Below are 19003 nucleotides of genomic sequence, written 5' to 3'. Positions count from 1 at the left end.
TGACCCCATGATGAGTCCAACTCTTGGTGGAAACCCCTACAATTATCCTACTGTTGTTTCCAATTGTGTTCACAAGATAACAATCACAAAATGATTCAAGTGAACCTATTTGAAAGTTTGAAATACCTCAACTGTACATGCCGCACTGTAGCTTCTGACCAAGAGGCAGGTGAGTCATCCCTTCTGAAATGTTTGTTTTATGCACTCACAGTAAGCTCTGGTTATGTTAAAGTTGTCAAAGTTGGAAAATTCAGCATTCTACACAGTCAGGTAAAGGTCAAGGGTCATGGTAAAACAAAAAGTGATTTAAAAATGTCTAAATCATTCTAATTACCTTTCTCCATTCCACACTATACTCTACATTTTCCTATACTATTGACATTTCACATGCAATGACATTTACTTGAAGCAGACAACATGTAATACTTTTTTTTCAGAAAAATATTTTTAATCATTTCATTGCAGTGGAAAAAATGCTATGGAAGGTTTGCGTAGCTCTTTAAATCAAATATACGGAAAATAATGCACTTTTGCACTTATCATTCTCTCTATTTCCAAGGGAAATGTAAAAACAAAGTTCACAACAGTATTGTTGTATTTGAATTGTAAGAGAGGAAATTAATATTCTTAATCACGTGGTTGATTTTTCACCTCAATCTCTCCATGCCTTCGTACATATCGTGTTGTATCAAAGTAGTGCTGTCATTTCTGCAAACATCTAGCCCGTCTCCTACCCTTGCTGCCAACCCAGGAATAACAGTGTCTGTTCAAACAACACATAAGTTACATTGTTTCATCGATTAGAACGCAGCTTGCACAATCTTGGAGAACGTTTCTATTGTCGATTACCTACCAGACAAGTGCAGTGTGTGAAAAGTATTTGTACCTTTTCTAGGAACCGCTACAAGGTAATACTGTGAAACAGTCCCAGAGGGAAGAGGTATGAAGGAAGAAACCTCTCCAGGATTTGATTTAGTGACTAATGCTTTTTGATACCGGCTGATAACAAAGACATGAAAAATGTGACGTTGTAGAAATGGACTTGTTCTCTTGTGTGTGGATGGCACTGCAGGGAATATGAGTCATTGGAACACTGGGGTTATTTTCCCCTCACACAGCTCAGACATGTACTCCAGAGGCCTACTGTGATGTAGAAGTGGAGTGGACTGTATAGTGCCTGGGTCACAGTAACACAGTGAATGGTAGTGACCAGGGTTTGGATCAGTTCCCGTAAGAGGCTAGAGGAGGCCTGAAAAGGCCTGGGACTAGAGTTGTTGGGGTGAGGGATGAGGTGTGTTGATTTGAGGGGCACTTCTCTTCTCTGCTGAATCTGACTAATACTGTGCACTGTAGTGGAGTATAAACTCGATTACCCCTCGTGATGACAGGCTATCACATACTTGACAAACCTTGAAACCCCTCTGCTGTTGTAGGATATGTTAAAAGGTGATATTACACTGATAGCCACGAGGCTAGTCGGCATCAGCATTGCCAATCCTGTTGTAGCTGAGTTATCTAATGTTATCTAAGACTGCAGACATCAGGACAGGCTGATTCTGCTGCAGACTGGTGTCTATTTTTACTAATAGACTGGAATTGATTTCATAGGTTATATTTTGGGGTAATGAGCCAAGTCACTGGTGCTACTTTTTGCTCAATCGATCCAGTACTGGGTAAACAATCAATGCAACACTTACAGTAGCACTCTCATCTAATTGATACGGCTCTAAACTATCTATTTTTGGGACTGAGAAAATGATGATTGTTTATTTTTGCTAGTAGGCTGCCTACGCCTGGCTTCTATTGTAACTGGTGCAGAGAGAAAGAGACTTGTCTTGCTGCAGTCAGAGCACTGTACCTTTCAGCGGTCTGGAGTCACTTTGTGTCCTGTTTGTGTTGAAGGAACAGTCTTGTTGTGGCACTTTGTTGACAGCTTCAGGAACAGTGTGACTGGAAGGTCACCGTGCCTCCGAGTCCACTCGCCAATCGCGCCACAGAGACATGACCCCACCTCAGTGGCCCAACAGTCACTATGTGTCATCTGTATGTCATCCTTACATTGCTAGAAGATACTGTTTTGATATCCTTGTCCTGGGGGTCAGTTCAAATATAGATGTTTGGAAACGACATAAACAAGGCACATTTTAGAGGACATTTTGAAATGTTTTGCAACATATTACAGTTGCTTGCAGGATACAGAAAATAGTTGCATTTTCTTTTGATCATTTTATCTTTACCTCATATTTTATTAAAATGATTTATGTCTTCCATGGCTTCATTTTGTATCATGACTAGTTAGGGTGGATGAAACGAGTGTGAGTGTAGAAACATTCCCTTCCCCGGGGAGTGAAGATCTGGCTGCTGTCTGCATACATCTATCTCAGTGATGTCATTTCGTTGGAGGGAGGGAACCAACCTAGCCAAAATGACAGGGTATAGTAGCTGTAGTGCACCGTTATCTGTCGTGCAGGAAGCCAGGATCTGTGTTGGCAGGTTAGCGATGTTCCCATGCTGTTCCTACTTCCTACAGTTTTACACAGACAGACGCGCAGCAGTGGCAGAGAAAGACTCACACTGACACATGCTGACTTAGGGGAGGCTGGGATCTCTGCTTTGAGGTGTACTTGGTGTTGTTCCATGCTGCAGTAGTTTTGTAGGTGGATGGAGATGGTAGCTGTGATGGGGTTTTCTCATATACCCCAGTGTGCTGGTTACAGAAAGGGGGCTTAATTAAGTGTCAACCCTTTAAGGTCCTTGGAAAGAGCTACCAGACTGCCTCAAAGGCCCTTGAAAGCAAAAGTGCTGATGGTTGTACTGTACTGCCTCTACTGTTGAGGATAACATGGTAAATCACAGCAGTATGTGGGTTACTTAGATCTTGTTCGTCTCTATATCAGCCCTGGCATCCCTGGAGGATACACTCTGATATCCTCGCTGCTTCTTTTACTGTGTGTCATTGAAATGACAGAGGTGTGTGTGTGTGTGTATTTTTATGCAAATTCGTCAGGGTTGGTGTGCTTGCGTGTGTGCAAGCAAGCAAGCATGTGAGTTTGCTTCTATGAGTGTGTGCCAAATATTTTAAATTCTCTTCTCTTCCTCTCTTGTTTGCCTTAGTGAGACAGCTGTCCACTACTTTGGCTCATATTTCAGACGTATTGTCTCCTCTACAGTACCATTTCCAATTGGATTCCATCCAGATAACCCTAAATGCTCATTCATAGCAGCATTATGAATGGTGACATGATGGCCTAAGGAATGGCAAGTAGCCCAGGTAGAGAGCCAGCAACTCTGATTGAAAGTTCAGATTCAATCTATACACCATGGCTTTAGCAGCATATTCATGCATAGCTTAGCTTATTTTTTTTCGATGCTTTTATGTCTGTGTGATGAATATTTGACAGGTCGAGGGGAAATTAAAAAGTGGAATACATAATTTTACATAGAGGATCGGAGGAGTTTATAGTGGATGTTCAGTATTGAAAAGCAGGATGCTTTTTTTTTACTACACTTCCATTTATGAGAGTAATTCTGTACTCTGCATTTGAATTACTTACTATAATGTTCCATTTGATACATACCAGTGCCATTTATAGAATAACAAATTGTGCTATAAAAATGTATCTATCCTGCCACAGACAACCATCAGTTCTCCACTGTTGGTAAAACTAGATACTTTCAGGATACTCTGCCCTTTCTGAGCCCACCATTACATAGCTGTCATCAAAGGGTTGTATTGCTGTTTATCTGCCTGCTTTTGCTGTTCTTCGCTTGTAAGTACAACTCACAGTGCCATTTGAGTCCTTTAGATGGCGCTCAACTTATTTTTTATGTGTAAAAAAACAAAAACAATGACATGGCGATTTCTAATATTTTTTCCACTTGATTTGTTACCCATTATCTTTTCCATGACCACATATTGTTTCTGTATGTCCTAATGTGTCATGACAGTAACTCTTGCAGAATACACATGGACACCAGAGGGTGTTTGTGTGTCATTTAAAACCAGGCAGTTAATACCAGGCTATAATGTCCATGGGATATTGTGTCAGCTTTTGTGGTTATAGGGGTTTTGTGCGGGGTGTAAAAGGCCAACTAATTGGGCATGATTTGTCTGGAAAATAAAGTCACTGGTAGATGTAGTTTTGTTTTACTTTTTATTTTGTTTTATCGTCACATAAAGCCGACTGAAACTGGTACCACAGATAAACATAGTATTTAGTTTAGCTTCATTCTAATGAAGGCAACAGAAAAATAATGCCATATTCGTTGATTAGGCAAATGTGGAACTGCCAACTTCTGTAGTTTGCCACTCTTCTATCACATGCTGTGATGTTTATTGTTCATTCGCAACAATCACATGTCCCTGTTTCTCCCAAAAATGATGGATTGGAGTCTAGGACAGTTCCTTTTCATCGATGGCCACACTACATGTTTGTTTGTCTATCTGCTTTTAGTAAATATGAAATCTTTTGACGGGACTTTTTCTTGAAAATATTGACATTGTAGAGAACCATCAAGATAGACTTTTACACCACTTCCTTGGTCTCGGAATGTGAAATGACTCAAATTACTAGACAAATTAAAAAGGTAGTTGTTTAGCGAAAACTATTTTCATCTCTTGTATATCATATCTATAGTGAGGATGAATATAATGCCAAATATTCATTATTTGTAAATAAATATATATAAATATATTAATATATAATATATGCCTCATTGAAACTGCTTTTATTAATTTTCTGCTTTTATTAATGTTTTGTTATCAATTTGTTCCTTTGTTCTGGTTATTTTTGATAAGCTGTTATGATGGCATGCAAAATACTGATACGGAATGTATAATTTGTTTATTCATTGTCTTTTAGTTAATACTGTTACATTTATAAATTAATTATTCACCTGTTTATCAAAGATGCATTTATATATGTTTTATAAATGATAGTGTTTATTGATTTTCTCACTGTATTTTTTTCTGTTATTTTAAACACATCACTGTAGTTCTGTATTTTACAATTTTTTTTAGAATGAACTCTTTGAAGATTTTGCCTCTTAAAAGCAGTTTAATCATTGCTGATATCATCTGATGTAAATACTTCTGCAATTAAATTTTTTGATGAAAAACATTTAAAAGTTTGAGGGACTGGGTAGTGTCTCGTTATTTTCTTTTCCTCCCTCCATTTAAACAAGTAGGTACTGCATGCAATGTAATGAACTAATTACTGAACTATATGAAATGATCATGCCGCCTATCATACTGCATATAGAGAGGACAATACCTAATTAATCATTAAAAAGAGCCTCAAGACATACAGATGAGATGCCGTCATGTACATTTGGGCCAATAGAAACACGGTATAATGGTTGCCAATAGGAGAGCAGGGAAAATATCACAGGGCGGGATTTCCTCTTGTCAAATTGAATTCATATGATTACTAACCCCCTTCTAAATTCAGACAGCTCTGTTTGCCAATAATGGACGAATAAGGTAAGTTATTATTAAGATTGTTAAGCCCAAAAAATACGCTTTGCTACAATGTCAATGACTCTGCATATACTGTTGGCTTGTTAGCCAAAGCATTTAGTTTTAGTAACGTTACATTATGTTCGGTTACATTTGAGAATATAACATGCAATAATATTGCAACTGAGGTATTGTAAAAACGTGGAGTATTTCCAGAGACCATTTAGTATGTATGATATGTTACAGATTCCAATTTGTTGTGGCTAACGTTAGCTAACTCAAGGGGTTAGGAGTTAGGTAGGTAAAATGGTTAGGGGAAGGGTTAGCTAACATACTAAGTAGTTGTAAAGTAGTATGTAGTTAAAGTTCCTTATTATTTAAAATGCTAAAGTTGTCTAATCGGATTCAAACACACAACACCTTTAGGTTGCGAGATGTTCCCATCCACCCTGACCAACCATCCTTTGGGTTGGTAGACGTTTGTCTTACATACCCGACCTACCACACTCTTATAATTTTTGCCTTAAAAGTAACCTATTTTATGTAATCATATCAAACGTAACACGTCATACTAATTTACGTGTCTCGGATTTACATTTGGCTATGTTATGTTCATGGGGCTCCCGAGTAGTACAGCGGTCTAAGGCACTACAGACACCCTGTTTCGAATCCAGGTTGTATCACAGCGGGCTGTGATTGGGAGTCCCATAGGGCGGTGCACAATTGGCCCAGCAATTGGTTACAGGTTACATTTATGAGACCAGTCTGATCGCAATTGATTCCAGAGTGAATGAATATCAGTCAACAACATATTAACAATGTTACAGATTTTAGTAATGTGGCCTGTGTTTTTCTTTACTCTGTAACAACGTATCTAACTGATTGAGCTGTTGTTGCCAGTCTGATTTAATCAGGTTGCACTACACAATTAATTGATACTGCCTGAAACGAATTCCTGCAGAATCGTGGTGATGTTCCTTACAAGCCAGAATGTTGAATAAAATGTTATTTGAACATATTCTACCGGTTGTCTGTGCGGTTTGTCCTTCAACTGCTCAACCTCCCCTAATTCAGAATATACAATTTTCATTATCATGGCATGCTTGGTTCAATAGCTTTTGAGGAGAGAGAACTGAATATCCAGTATAAAACTAATTTGACCATACACCTACTGGCTCTCTAAAAAGTTTGGTTAACGATACTTTTCTGTAGATATTTTGTCTCAAATTTCCAGCAGCTGAAGGACAAACCGCTTGAGTAAATGTAATTTTATTAAACATTCTGGCTTGTAAGGAACATTTACACAATTTTGCAGTCATTAGTTTCAGGCTGTATATACCAATGAATTGTGTATTACAGCCTGATTAATCAGACTAGGTTGTTGGAAACTTAATTGACACATGGTCAGATGAATTGCCTCAGATAAACAGGCGCCTGGAATCTTATGTTATCGTCTGTCAAACGAAAGATGTGAAATCACTCACTTCTCCATTCTTGTGCCTCTGTCATTTCAAGCATAGCCAGAAGTTAACATACCAAAATCACCTTATCTTGGGTCATTAACTGATGGTTTTGGTTGGGTATAGAAAGTACTGTTCAACGGTCTTATGGGTCATCTAGCACATTTTGACATGTCATAACTATTTTATGAACATTGACCATTGTGTGTTGGCTTTAATTTATTTTGCAGGATGGTTTATAACTAACCCATGGGACACCTTCGGTGATTACTGGTTACTCAACTCTGTGAGAACTCTGCGGGTGTAAGAGCAACAGACATTATCCACCATCCCACCCACACAAATCAACATGACCTCCCAGCAGGCCAACCCTTTGCCGGCATTCAAGAGCCCCGCTGACCTCAGTCTGGACTACTTCTCCTGGGTCCTTCGCCTCCAGATCATCAGCCTGGGCTTTGCCTTCTACACTGCCATTTTCCTCCTCTCCCACCTGATGTCCACAGCCCTCTCCCAGACCTACCACTCTCTGCTGGCCAAGGAGAAGGTGTTCTGGAACCTGGCGGTCACACGGGCCGTATTCGGCCTCCAGAGCACGGTGGCAGGCTTACGAGCTCTAACCGAAGACTCGGCCTTGTCAAGGGACAGGATAAGAGGTCAGGAGGACTGGTCGTGGTTCACCGTGCTCACCGCCACGGGCTTCTTCCTGTTTGAGAATGTGGCGCTGCATCTCTCCAGTGTGGTGTTCAAGTCCTTCGACCTCGCTCTGGCTACCCACCATTTCTTTGCCCTGTCTGGGTTCACTGGGGCTGTGGTCTGGGACTCACTAGGGCATTACCTGCCAATGGTCACTCTGCTGCTGGAGATGAGCACGCCTTTCACCTGCATCTCCTGGATGTTACTAAAGGTAGAGTGTTTGTCTTTCATCATGTACAGCAAAATGTTGTTTGACTCCATTTGTGAAGCTGTACTGAAAGTTTTTTTTAAACAGTTGTTTTGCTGGTGGGCTAGACATAGAATGCACAGAGATTTCAATTCCTCTTTTCTGTTTACGTACTCACACTGAAACCTTGCCGTGATATGCAGCAGTGATAAATGAAGGTGGCCATTCTGAGAAAGGGGAACTTCTAGGCAAAAATGGACCCAAATCACATGAGAATTCCACTTCTGTTTTATTGTCCAAGATGATATATGCAATCCATACATTGTTAGAGATATCCCCAAACACTGTGGCAGTCTTTATCCCCTACCCAATCAGTAAATTTCCTAATCTAAGTATCTCTCTCTTCTCTCCCGTCTAGGCGGGCTGGGCAAGGACCCTCTTCTGGAAGGCCAACCAGTGGGTGATGATCCACATGTTCCACTGCCGCATGGTGCTTACCTACTACATGTGGTGGGTGAGCTGTAGTCACTGGGGGGAGATGAACATGTACGTGGCTCTGCCCCAGCGAGTCCTCTTCTACACTGGCCTGGCCCTTCTCACAGTGCTTATCAACCCCATCTGGACACACAAGAAGACCATGCAGCTCCTCAACCCTGTCGACTGGAACTTCAGCAACAAGCCATTGCCCAACGGCCCCAGCGGAGAACGGGAAGAGAAACCTCATGAGAGCTAAACTGAGCCAAGGACTGTGATCCTGTTTTGTACAGTTACCTTTCTTTTACTATGCTTGTAAAGGAGAGGAAGTGTGATTCAAAGTGAGAAATAGTCTAACTCTGGCTTTTAATTTTGTAATGGAGAGGAAAGACCATTTTTAAATACTATTTTCTTACTAACTCTGGCTTTTAGTGTTTGAAGTATTTCAAGTTTAACTGAACTACTGTGTTTTTAAGGTTCTCAGTATAGGTCTGTTGTCTCTACAAGACGTGGGTGAAAGGGCCTTTGACGACAAGAAATGTTATAGGTGAACTTAGTTTTATAGAAGAGAGTAGAAAAGTGTTGGCCTGACCCGTATGCCGTTGGTTATTCACCGGTTTTGATAGTGTTGCTTTGAGTGGGAGTACAGATGAACAAAGAGAAAGGCATATTATTGTTCTGTCTACTCAGTTCAGCTTCCAGCAGAAAGGTGTGAATGTACTAGTTAACCTCTCTGGAATGGGGTGTTGGCTTGTTTGAAGTTCCCTGATGCGCCAGTGGTCTTTGCACTTACTGGTAAAGTGTGTGTGCTCACTCAAACACTATGTGCTGAGCAAAGACTAGTCCATGAGGCAGCAGATTTACTCGCTGAGAACAAACTCAGTGACAGACTGAGACTGGAGACTGGGTCACGATTTGGCAGATGAGGCAAGTCTAACAGCTTTCGAACATCATTGGAAGGCAAGCAACTTCTTTCTGTATTGTAAAACATGCTTTCTGACTTGCTTCAGAGTAGACTGTAATGTGTGCTGGTAGTGTTGTGTGCTCTAGTTGAATCTTTATCAATTAATTTAATCTTGAGAAAATGGTTCCTGTATTCTGTGGATGTCTGAGTCGTATCTTTGATAGTTGGGTTGACTTAATAGTATAGACTCCTTGTCGACTCTCTAAACGTGTGACGGGATGCTAAGAGAGCTGTGAGAAGCAGTTGTTTTCAGCGGTGGTCACCAAAGGGAGTGGATAGACTCCGGGGTGGCAGGGTAGCCTAGTGGTTAGTGTTGGACTAGTAACCGGAAGGTTGCAAGTTCAAATCCCCGCGCTGACAAGGTACAAATCTGTCGTTCTGCCCCTGAACAGGCAGTTGACCCACTGTTCCTAGGCTGTCATTGAAAATAAGAATATGTTCTTAACTGACTTGCCTAGTTAAATAAAGGTAAATATATATATATATATAAACAAGCACCACGGTGCAGGCCAAATGGATGGTGATGTCTTCCTTTTGTTACTTAACTCTCTCTACCGCTGATCTGTCGGAAAATGAAGTTGGGGGTTAATTCTTTGAGTAATCTCTCCTTTGTTTGCGATCTCCTAGACCTTCTATAAACCTGCAATTTAAATCCAGTTCATTCAAGATGTATGTGAGATGGAGTGTGTGAGTTTGAACCCTTAACCTGGTTGTTTGTGGACAGATGCATTTCAGTCCTGTAGTCTAGCATGGAGCTTTTGGAAACTACTCATCCACATTGACCTACATCCAGACTGCTATACTGTACTTCACAAAACCTCTCTTGACTTGAGAGGTGTGGAAAATAGAATAAGAATATATCAACGCTACAAACAACTTATGACACAAAGGCATTACACTGGTGTGCATCACGGTGATGTCATTATACATTTCGAATAGCTCCCCATGTGTTTATGCTAGAGACTTACCATTTCTTGCAGTGGCTGCAGCTCAATCCCCTCTTTCTTCTGATTTATAAAGCTTGCGCCCATTCCATAATATGGGGTTTGTGAAAGTGGTATTTCTCTACACAAAGGATCCAGACAAGAAAATAGTCACGGAATCATCTGTAAAACCCGTACTGTTTGAGCTACAAACTAAAAAGTCACCCCAGGGAAAGATGAGACTTTCATGAACACGACGGTGTCATATGTTTTGCCCTTTGTCACACGCTTCAGGAGAGTCGTCTGAAGGTAAACCCTGGACCTGCCTGTAAAAATGGCCCAATGTGCTTTGGGTTAAAATTTTCACTAATAAAGTGACCAAACATGGGTCCAATTTTTTGTCTCTCAGATATAGGAAAAATACTTCAAAACCTTAGTCCTTTTGACAGTGTTTTGCGATGTACAAATGTGTTATTCAATGTTTTTTTATGGGCTATAGCAGTAAAGGCCAAATTCAATGTTTTAATTAAATTTATATATACAGTATTTATACCTACAGGGGTCCTCAAAATCAAATGGTTAAATGATCAATTTTATGGTCATCTTTTAAAACAATTCCATATGTTAGCTTAGTAGATATTGCAATCTAAGGGCTCAGACCCACACTGGTTAAACACACTTTCATTCTCATCTAGATGCTTTTTAGGAAATGGTTAGGTTCAATCTGCTTTGCATCATAGGTTCGTGTTATGTCTAATTCTGTTAAAATGTATTTCATTAGACATTTTCACACTCGGTATTACATTAGTCATATATCCTAGAACTCTGCTGGTGTTGGTTAGAAAGGATAGGGCATCACAAGTCATTCACATGGGAAAACCTCAACATTAATTTATTTTCATAGTCTTAGGTAATGAGTTTGTAGTTGATTCTTTTGGGTTAAGTGGTTCGAGATGAAAAGGGGGAACAGGCATAATTTCTTGTTTAGCTTGCTTTTTTATTACAATAGATTATTGAATTCAAATAGATGCACGACTGAAGGCCTTCATAGCCATAATTAACCTAAACTTTATATTTTTAAAATCTTTTTTGAATTCAGGTTTTATTGAGCTTATGAAGTAAGTCTTGTTGTTTCGTCGACATGTTTGCCTGGCATTAAGAATATAGCAATACAATAAAGAAAATGTACACAGTAGCTTTATTTTAGTTGGTTGATGCCAGCTTTAACCAAATACAATGGAGTTATTTATGGGTTCCAAACCTGATTATTTGTATTTCCAGTGGGAATTTTGTCATTATTTCTTTAAATGTTTTCTACTACGATACAGTCTAATTAGTTCTGAGCTTGTATATTAACAGTGTTGGATTTGCCATTAATTTCTACTATTGTCTGTCAGTATGAAGTTGTGTGATGGACGCTCACACATTGATAGTGTCATTTTCTCAGACTACCACTCAAATCTGTTCACTTTACCATGAGCTGTCAATAAAACCTTTAACATACTCTTTGTATTGTCTAGTCTACATTTTTGGGGAAATGCTTGTTTGTTCTTTATGAGAAACTTTTTTATGGGGAATGAGTTACTGCTGTGAGCTCAATATATTCAAAGCAATATATTATTTATCCACTAGATGGCATGATAGGATTGGATGTAATACCTGTCTGGACGCTCAATTATTTCAATGCTGGATGGACAATGGAAACTGCCGCACTTACTTTCTGGTGCTTTTCAGATGTGTGGGGAAACTTTGAGTCTATGACTTTATATATTACAGATTTGGAAAGATACTGTGAGACATCACATTTTTGTCTAGAATAGATGGACATCTGCCTGGAGTTAGTAACGTTTTGGGAATTGTTTACTGTTGATTTATTTACAGCCAGAATAAATACTTTTCACTTCAACGCAATATTGACCCAACTCACCACAGACCAATGGAACTCACTCATATGTGCCGAAATAAACAAACGAGTGTGTAGTAGGCTAGTTACTTCAACTTCAAATTTGACGTGGCAAAGTCAGATTATGATGAGTTTGTAAAGTGGGAACATAGATCAATTATATAGATACATCAAATAACTCACATATGGTAATGCATTCACTGATGACTGACTAATGCATGCACAGCTGTTCCAAGGGAGCCACCTCACTGATCACGTGGTACACATTGTCACACACGTACTTCATCCTAGGCGGGACCTCAGGAATGTGATTGAGTGCCCCTTCGGCCAATTAAGGCTTCGCCCCCCGAAGTCTCCACCAATGACTGAGGAGGAGGCAGTCTCTTGGATTGAGTCTAATTACATTTGCAAAAGCTTAGGAAAATGGAAAAACTGAAAATTCACTTGGTCGAGCAGAAGTTCATACTCAGTGTTTTGACTGAGATTTGTTTACACATATTTACTGTGGAACTAGAAGGACGTTGTTCATCAGGAGTTTAAATATGGTGAGTTTTATGTTATGGGACTTCAAGAGTGTTTGAAAGTGGTTTATATGTCATTTTGAGACTTTTCAATACAGTAGTAACCACATGTTTAGCTGTATTTGGACGTGGAAGGTATCAGCGAATAGACCAGATCCCACTTTCATCATCCAATTAGTTTTTTCTCTGCAAACAAAAGTGAGTGGTCGATCCCTGCTGCGCTGTTATAACGTGGCAAATTGTCTTTGCTAACATGTATGGCATTGTCAGACGAGATGCAGTGTATTGATTTACAATGTGTCGTCCTGGTTGGTTCTTTTTAGTTCGGCTGCTGTTAACTGTTTGTAAACCTTTGTCCCTTCATCTTTCCAAGCAAGGCAAAGAGTACATTTTCTAATATGTATTATGCACAGCCTTTCATCACTGATTTTTAGTGTCAGAAGTTGGCAGGGCCAGGGAGGGGACATGGCTGTCATGCAAATGACAATCTTGTGATGAATTGCTAGATGTTCTCTACAAACTCAATGGCTGAAATGTGTGGTGCCCATGTTCTTTTTCAAGGGTGCAGGTGCATGATATCACGATGTCCTTAGTCATAACATGGATTGCATACCAACAAGTGCAACCTGAATTGTATTATTTTTGTCCACTCCAGACCAAGACACATGCATATCTCTCTCTCTCTTCAAACTTTGTACAGTGTATCAACGTTTGATTCAAACAGTGAGTCCTTAGAAAGTGTTCCAGAGCACTCACCCCTAACTCCACTCTAACAAATTAACTTAGTCATGCCATGCATAGCATTCCTCAATAAAGCAAGTGCACGACTCTAATGATCTGGAACTCTTTGGTAACACTTGTATTAATCAGAAAAGTCCAATTTAATCAAACTGTTGGTCCAAGTTGTTAGAGTAGCCTGCAACCCCATCTGATCAAAGAGTATTTCAGGAATCTATGTGCCTTGGGCCAGGCTGCTAAAAGATGGTTTTGATACGGTGAGCGCTTTGATCTTCTCTTGTATTGTCTGGCTCCCTGCTTGTCCAGTTCACTTTTCATCAGAGAGTTGGGAGCCTGTGAGATTTGCACACACTACATGGTCATTTTCTGAGCAAATTGCCACGTCACTTGGCTGCTGTGAGTACAGATGTCTCCACCCCTGATAATGACTCCTAAAAAGGGATCTCTGGTATTTAGGACCAAATCCAGGTGATGGGTCACATGTAGCAAAATTGTGTTTGTACATTGGCTAAAAGTAGAGACTCTGAGCTAGAAAATGTTATCATACAATGCAGTTTGAAGAACAATGAAAGTAATTCTGCTTTGAAAGTTGATAAACGTGTAACCCCACTTTTGAGAAAATGGCCGTGAAAGATTTGGTATTCCTACTGTAGAGCTCTGTTCATCGTTCACACCCTCTTAAGCCTTGGCCCCATCCATCTCTTTAAGGATTCACAGTGTAGTGAACAACTTAAGAATTCAAGACTAAAAGTGGTGTAAGTAAAAGCAAAACATAGTAGTATAGATTTACTTGATCTAGTCCTTGGCCTATATCCTAATCTGACTTTGGTGCAGGCCACGTTGTTCTTCACATTAACGTCTCTGGTAAACACACACTTTATAAAATAATATTGAAGTTTGTCACATGCACAGGATACAGAAGGTGTAAACGGGACCGTGAAATAGTTACTTGCGTAGTGGAGTCTTGTTTAGACATGTAGCTAGCTAGTTAAACAATTAACCATAATTCCAAATCTAATGCTGCGTTCAAAACAACTGGGAACTCTATGAAAGATATAAACTCGAACTGGGAAATTTATTTGAACGGTCATCCAGCTCGGAATTCCAACTCGGGGCCTCTTTCTAGAGCTTCTACGTAGATCATACACGTAATGTTACCTAGCGAGCCAGCCAGCTAACGTTAGCTAGCTCGCTAACAGTAAGCTTTAACTTGCAATGAAAATGACTTAATGACAAAATTAGAAACGGATAATATCTGAAACTGTCGCTACTCTTACCCTTCCGTATACATGGATGAACGCTTCTCCCTCCGTCATGGTTGCACTAAGTTTGAATATGTAGACAGGTTTTCTACAACGGCCATCTTTTTGGACTCTGCATCTGGCAATCATCTCTCTGCTTCCACTGGGCATTCCACTGATTTCAAAACTCAGTCAACTTCTTCTGTGACAAGGACACCGTTTCTTCCCCACCACCTCCAGAAAGTAGTCCATCACAACACTTTCCCACTGAGCTTTGTCGATAGTGCCATTCACTTCAGGGCAACAATGTTGAGAGCAGTAGCAAAACTTTTTCAGTTCTTCATGATATCTTTAAAAAAAATCAGCAGTACACAGGATTAGCCACACATACTTAGCAGCTTATGTTATAGACAGAAGCATGCTACATGGCAGACCAATCTGATTATCTCTCGGCATGTCCAGCCCATTTTATCTCAGCCAATCATGGCTAGCGGGAAGGTTCCTGTATTTTTCCGTGGCTAAACCAACTAGGCTTGTTGGTTTAAAATGTAACAATTTTATTCATATTTACAGATGGCATACACATTTGTTATTAAGGCACATGAAAGTTCACATTCCAGAAGGCATTTCTGTCAAATGTATTTTGAAGAGAAAAAAAGACTCCTGGAAATAGTGACGTGCAGCATAGGCCTAGTTTCTTGAAACAGGTAACATTTAGGGACTGTGGAGGACTCTTGGCTGTGACCCGGTCTACTGCATACAGAGGTTCTATTGCTGAGCAGTCAGGTAAACCCTGGGCCTGTAGACTGCATGCTCCGCCATGCGTGACACTTCCTCCTGCTGAGCAAACATCACACGTATCTCCATCTCACCATAAACATAATCTTTGACTTGGCTCAAGAAGCTCTGGCTCCTGGTTTAGGCTTACATGCTGAGGATAATGCTATTACTTTCCTTCAGCATTCTGCCTAGTTTTGTCGTCAGCTTCATAACACTTTCAGATTGGAGTGTCTGTTGCTGTTGGTTGTCTCTCACAGATGCAGCTGGATATAATCGCTAATTTCCCAAAGTGTGTGTGTTGGGTCTGTAAGTCCATCCAGTGGGTAGAGGCTTATGGGAAAGCTTCCGAGTGTCTGGCAGAGGGTGAGAGCCAGGCCAGAGTACATAGCAGTCCGCAGAGAGGAGCATACTTCCCATTTTTCAGAGGACTGATCGATCATGCACTTTAAATCCTCCCGTCCACCACTGAGGAGTCACTGATATGTCATGTGGAACGGATCAGCATTATAGCACAGCTGTGAAACTGACTGACTGGGCCTTCCTTCCTTCTGCAGGTGGACATGGAACATTTGTCATGAACCAAAATAAGTGTTTACCAGCTGTGAACGTGTATGTTCAGAATTGGATATTACTCGAGCTGTATAGCTTCTAGTTCTGTTTTTCAATATTTTTGGACACTTCCCTTTTCCATATGAAGGATCTGTGACCTCCTATAATGTTTTTTTAAATTTATTCGGGTGACCTAACAAAAGTCCTAAACACATTTCTCCAGTACCCACTTTGAAGTCAGCATAATGCATATTACTGTAACAATTGGAAGCGTTTAACTGGCATATTGTCATTTGTCGTAGTCTGAGGTTGGGAGGCCATTTTGTGCTGTTTGTTCTATTGATATTGAAATGCCTCCAGAGCTATTAGCTGGGCAACTAACAAAGAAAGACCTATTTGGGCTCTCCCTCTCTCCCATTGCCTCCCTCACACACTGACATAGTGTTCTGTTTTTCTGACAACATGCTGGACTCTCTCTCAAGGCCCCAGTCTGCACTGGATGGGTGGGGACCCTCTTTCTGAGTCAATATGGTGGTAACTTCCATCTTTAATTGGACGGTACATAGCAACTCAAGTGCTACACCAAAGATGGACCACAGCCTGTCGTTTCCAATGGGAACAAATTTGTCATAGTGGGATAGACAAGCAAGGAGGGGGGAGGTGCCAAGCACAAGGTAGTGACATCCTATTGGTGCGTTCTAGCATGTATTTGCATATTTCTGCTAGGGAACGCCTACTCTGAAGTGCGTGTGTGCAATAACTACATTTTCCCTTGCATTCCTTTAAAACAATGCAATTTGTAAAAACTTTGACAAATTGCATTCCTTTAAAACAATGCAATTTGTAAAAACTTTGACAAATTGTGACTAGTCCACTCTCTTCATAAGAGATTTTAGTCTTGGGAACAGAACTGTATTAATAAAATGTTAGCATAATGTCCTCCATCTTCTCCCACTGCCGGCCACTGGGCTTCCTCTCATCACCATATTTGGTTGTCAATGGAAATGCCAACGGATGCTTCACACTTATACATCCTGTGAAATATCTGTGGCTACACTCTCCTTTTGCCCAGCACCTTCTGTGTTCAAAGGCCTGTACTGAGATGGTTAGAAGGGAAGTTAAGCTAGTTAAAAGGGAATGATTTCATTCACCCCTTCTGTGACGATTGTTCAAATTACTGGATTGGGACTGTCGTGATGCCTCTTGCACTGAGATGCAGTGCCTTAGACCGCTGCACCACCCGAGCCCATGTACACTACCAGTCAAAGGTTTCAGAACACCTACTCATTCAAGGGATTTTCTTTATTTTTACTATTTCTACATTGTAGCGTAATAGTGATGAAATCAACTATGAAATAACACATGGAATCATGTAGTAACCAAAAGTGTTAAACAAATCAAAATATATTAGAGATACAAATTGCCTTGATGACAGCTTTGCACACTCTTGGCATTCTCTCAACCAGCTTCACCTGGAATGGTTTTCCAACGGTCTTGAAGGAGTTCCCACATATGCTGAGTACTTGTTGGCTGCTTTTCCTTCACTCTGTGGTCTGACTCATCCCAAACTATCTCAATTTGGTTGAGGTCGGGGGATGAAGGCCAGGTCATCTGATGCAGCACTCTCCTTCTTGGTAAAATAGCTCTTACACAGCCTGGATGTGTGTTGTCATTGTCCTGTTGAAAAACATGACAGTCCCACTAAGCCCAAACCAGTTGGGATGGTGTATCGCTGCAGAATGCTGTGGTACCCATGCTGGTTAAGTGTGCCTTGAATTCGAAATATATCCCAGACAGTGTCACAAGCAAAGCACACCATAACACCTCCTCCTCCATGCTTTACAGTGGGAAATACACATGCCGAGATCAAATTTCCACCGGACTAATGTCCATTGCTCGTGTTTCTTGGCCCAAGCAAGTCTCTTCTTCTTATTGGTATCCTTAGTAATGGTTTCTTTGCAGAAATACAACTATGAATTTTCCTCTGAACAGTTGCTGTTGAGATGTCTGTTACTTGAACTCTGTAAAGATTTTATTTGCGCTGCAATTTCTGAGGCTAGTAACTCTAATGAAATTATCCTCTGCTTCAGCGGTAACTCTGGGTCTTCCTTTTAGGGCTGGGCGGTATACCGTATTTTACTATATACCGGTATTTATGCAGGGACCGGTTTGGGTTTTTACTTTACCTTCTATAATGGTATTTGAATGTTTGGTTTGTTAAATGTGATATGCTGTGTGTAATGTCCATTTTTATAGTTTTACTCCCCTACTTGAGCCACCCCTTTCTGCTCTCTCTATGCCTCTTTCCAAACAGACCTAGTCCCACCCCCTGTCACTCAAGGAGCGCATTTGTTGTTGCTTGACCACGAGACCGTTTTGTTCCGTCTACATGGTCAATGCAGCAATGTTGACGACAACGATGTTGTTTCCACTTTGATCTTAATATAAATCCACAAGCATTCTATGATTACAACATTAGTTTGTATTTTCTTAACAAGTTAAGCTAAATTGTGTTCGCCACTAATGCTAATAAAAGTACTGAGTCAGAGCAAACATAGCTAGCTAATACAGCCTGATACAAGTACTGGTGGAGGCTTAAATCAGCATGTTGTTTGTGCAACAGTATCTTCTAAATCAAAGAGGAATAGGTGAAGCATGAATATGTTGGCTATATGAATAAATATTTAATGTAGCCAAAGAGTATAGGGTCCCTTAGGGTAGGAACCAAAGTAATGTTCAGTGTTTCCTGTCACAATAACTCGTCCATGACATTTTCATTCGTTGTCATGTCAAACACTGTATTCAAAGTGCCCAAGTGCAGGAAATGCTGGAAATGATTTTAGGTTGAATTGAATGGTATAGACCCATTGAAATCATTTAGAATATGTGTTGCCACCCTAGGGTCTTGCACTATTCAAAGCAAATGTAGAACTTTTATTAATCAAAAACATAAAATACAGTCAAATTTTTTAAATACCATTATATTATATTTTGGCCATATTGCCCAGCCCTACTTCCTTTGGCGGTACTCATGAGAGCCAGTTTCATAGCACTTTCTGGTTTTTGCGACTGGACATGAAGAAATGTTCTTAAAATGTTTCGTATTGACTGA

At 40.3% G+C, this 19003-nt stretch overlaps 2 protein-coding genes across 6 annotated transcripts in view; both read left to right on the top strand.

The window, feature by feature from the left end:
• Positions 1-23: 23 nt before the first annotated feature.
• Positions 24-10547, top strand: LOC118368445 (protein CLN8-like). Of its 2 annotated transcripts, none has more exons than XM_035752556.2 (3): positions 24-169; positions 7149-7822; positions 8217-10547. In XM_035752556.2, the coding sequence occupies exons 2-3, from the start codon at positions 7268-7270 to the stop codon at positions 8529-8531; spliced, it is 870 nt and encodes a 289-aa protein (XP_035608449.1). In that variant the 5' UTR covers positions 24-169; positions 7149-7267; the 3' UTR covers positions 8532-10547. The 2 variants fall into 2 exon arrangements, with proteins under 2 accessions (XP_035608449.1, XP_035608448.1); XM_035752555.2 differs by lacking the exon at positions 24-169 and adding an exon at positions 5324-5482.
• Positions 10548-12453: 1906 nt separating this feature from the next.
• The window catches only part of LOC118368444 (rho guanine nucleotide exchange factor 10-like), an 87354-nt gene continuing 80804 nt past the window's right edge, over positions 12454-19003 (top strand). For all 4 annotated transcript variants that reach the window (XM_035752554.2, XM_035752553.2, XM_035752552.2 and 1 more), the window contains exon 1: positions 12454-12607. The gene's annotated coding sequence lies outside the window, so the exon portion shown is untranslated. The remainder of the gene's footprint in view (positions 12608-19003) is intronic.

This window comes from Oncorhynchus keta, chromosome 35, assembly GCF_023373465.1.
Source record: "Oncorhynchus keta strain PuntledgeMale-10-30-2019 chromosome 35, Oket_V2, whole genome shotgun sequence".
Taxonomy (NCBI): domain Eukaryota; kingdom Metazoa; phylum Chordata; class Actinopteri; order Salmoniformes; family Salmonidae; genus Oncorhynchus; species Oncorhynchus keta.
This window is presented reverse-complemented; position numbering and strand designations above follow the sequence as displayed.

Bases quoted from the DNA above. Each gene is read 5' to 3' on its own strand.
- LOC118368445 (XM_035752556.2), top strand. From the start codon at position 7,268: ATGACCTCCCAGCAGGCCAACCCTTTGCCGGCATTCAAGAGCCCCGCT. The intron at 7,823-8,216 runs GTAGAGTGTTTG...TCTCCCGTCTAG, and splicing joins TCTCCTGGATGTTACTAAAG to GCGGGCTGGGCAAGGACCCT.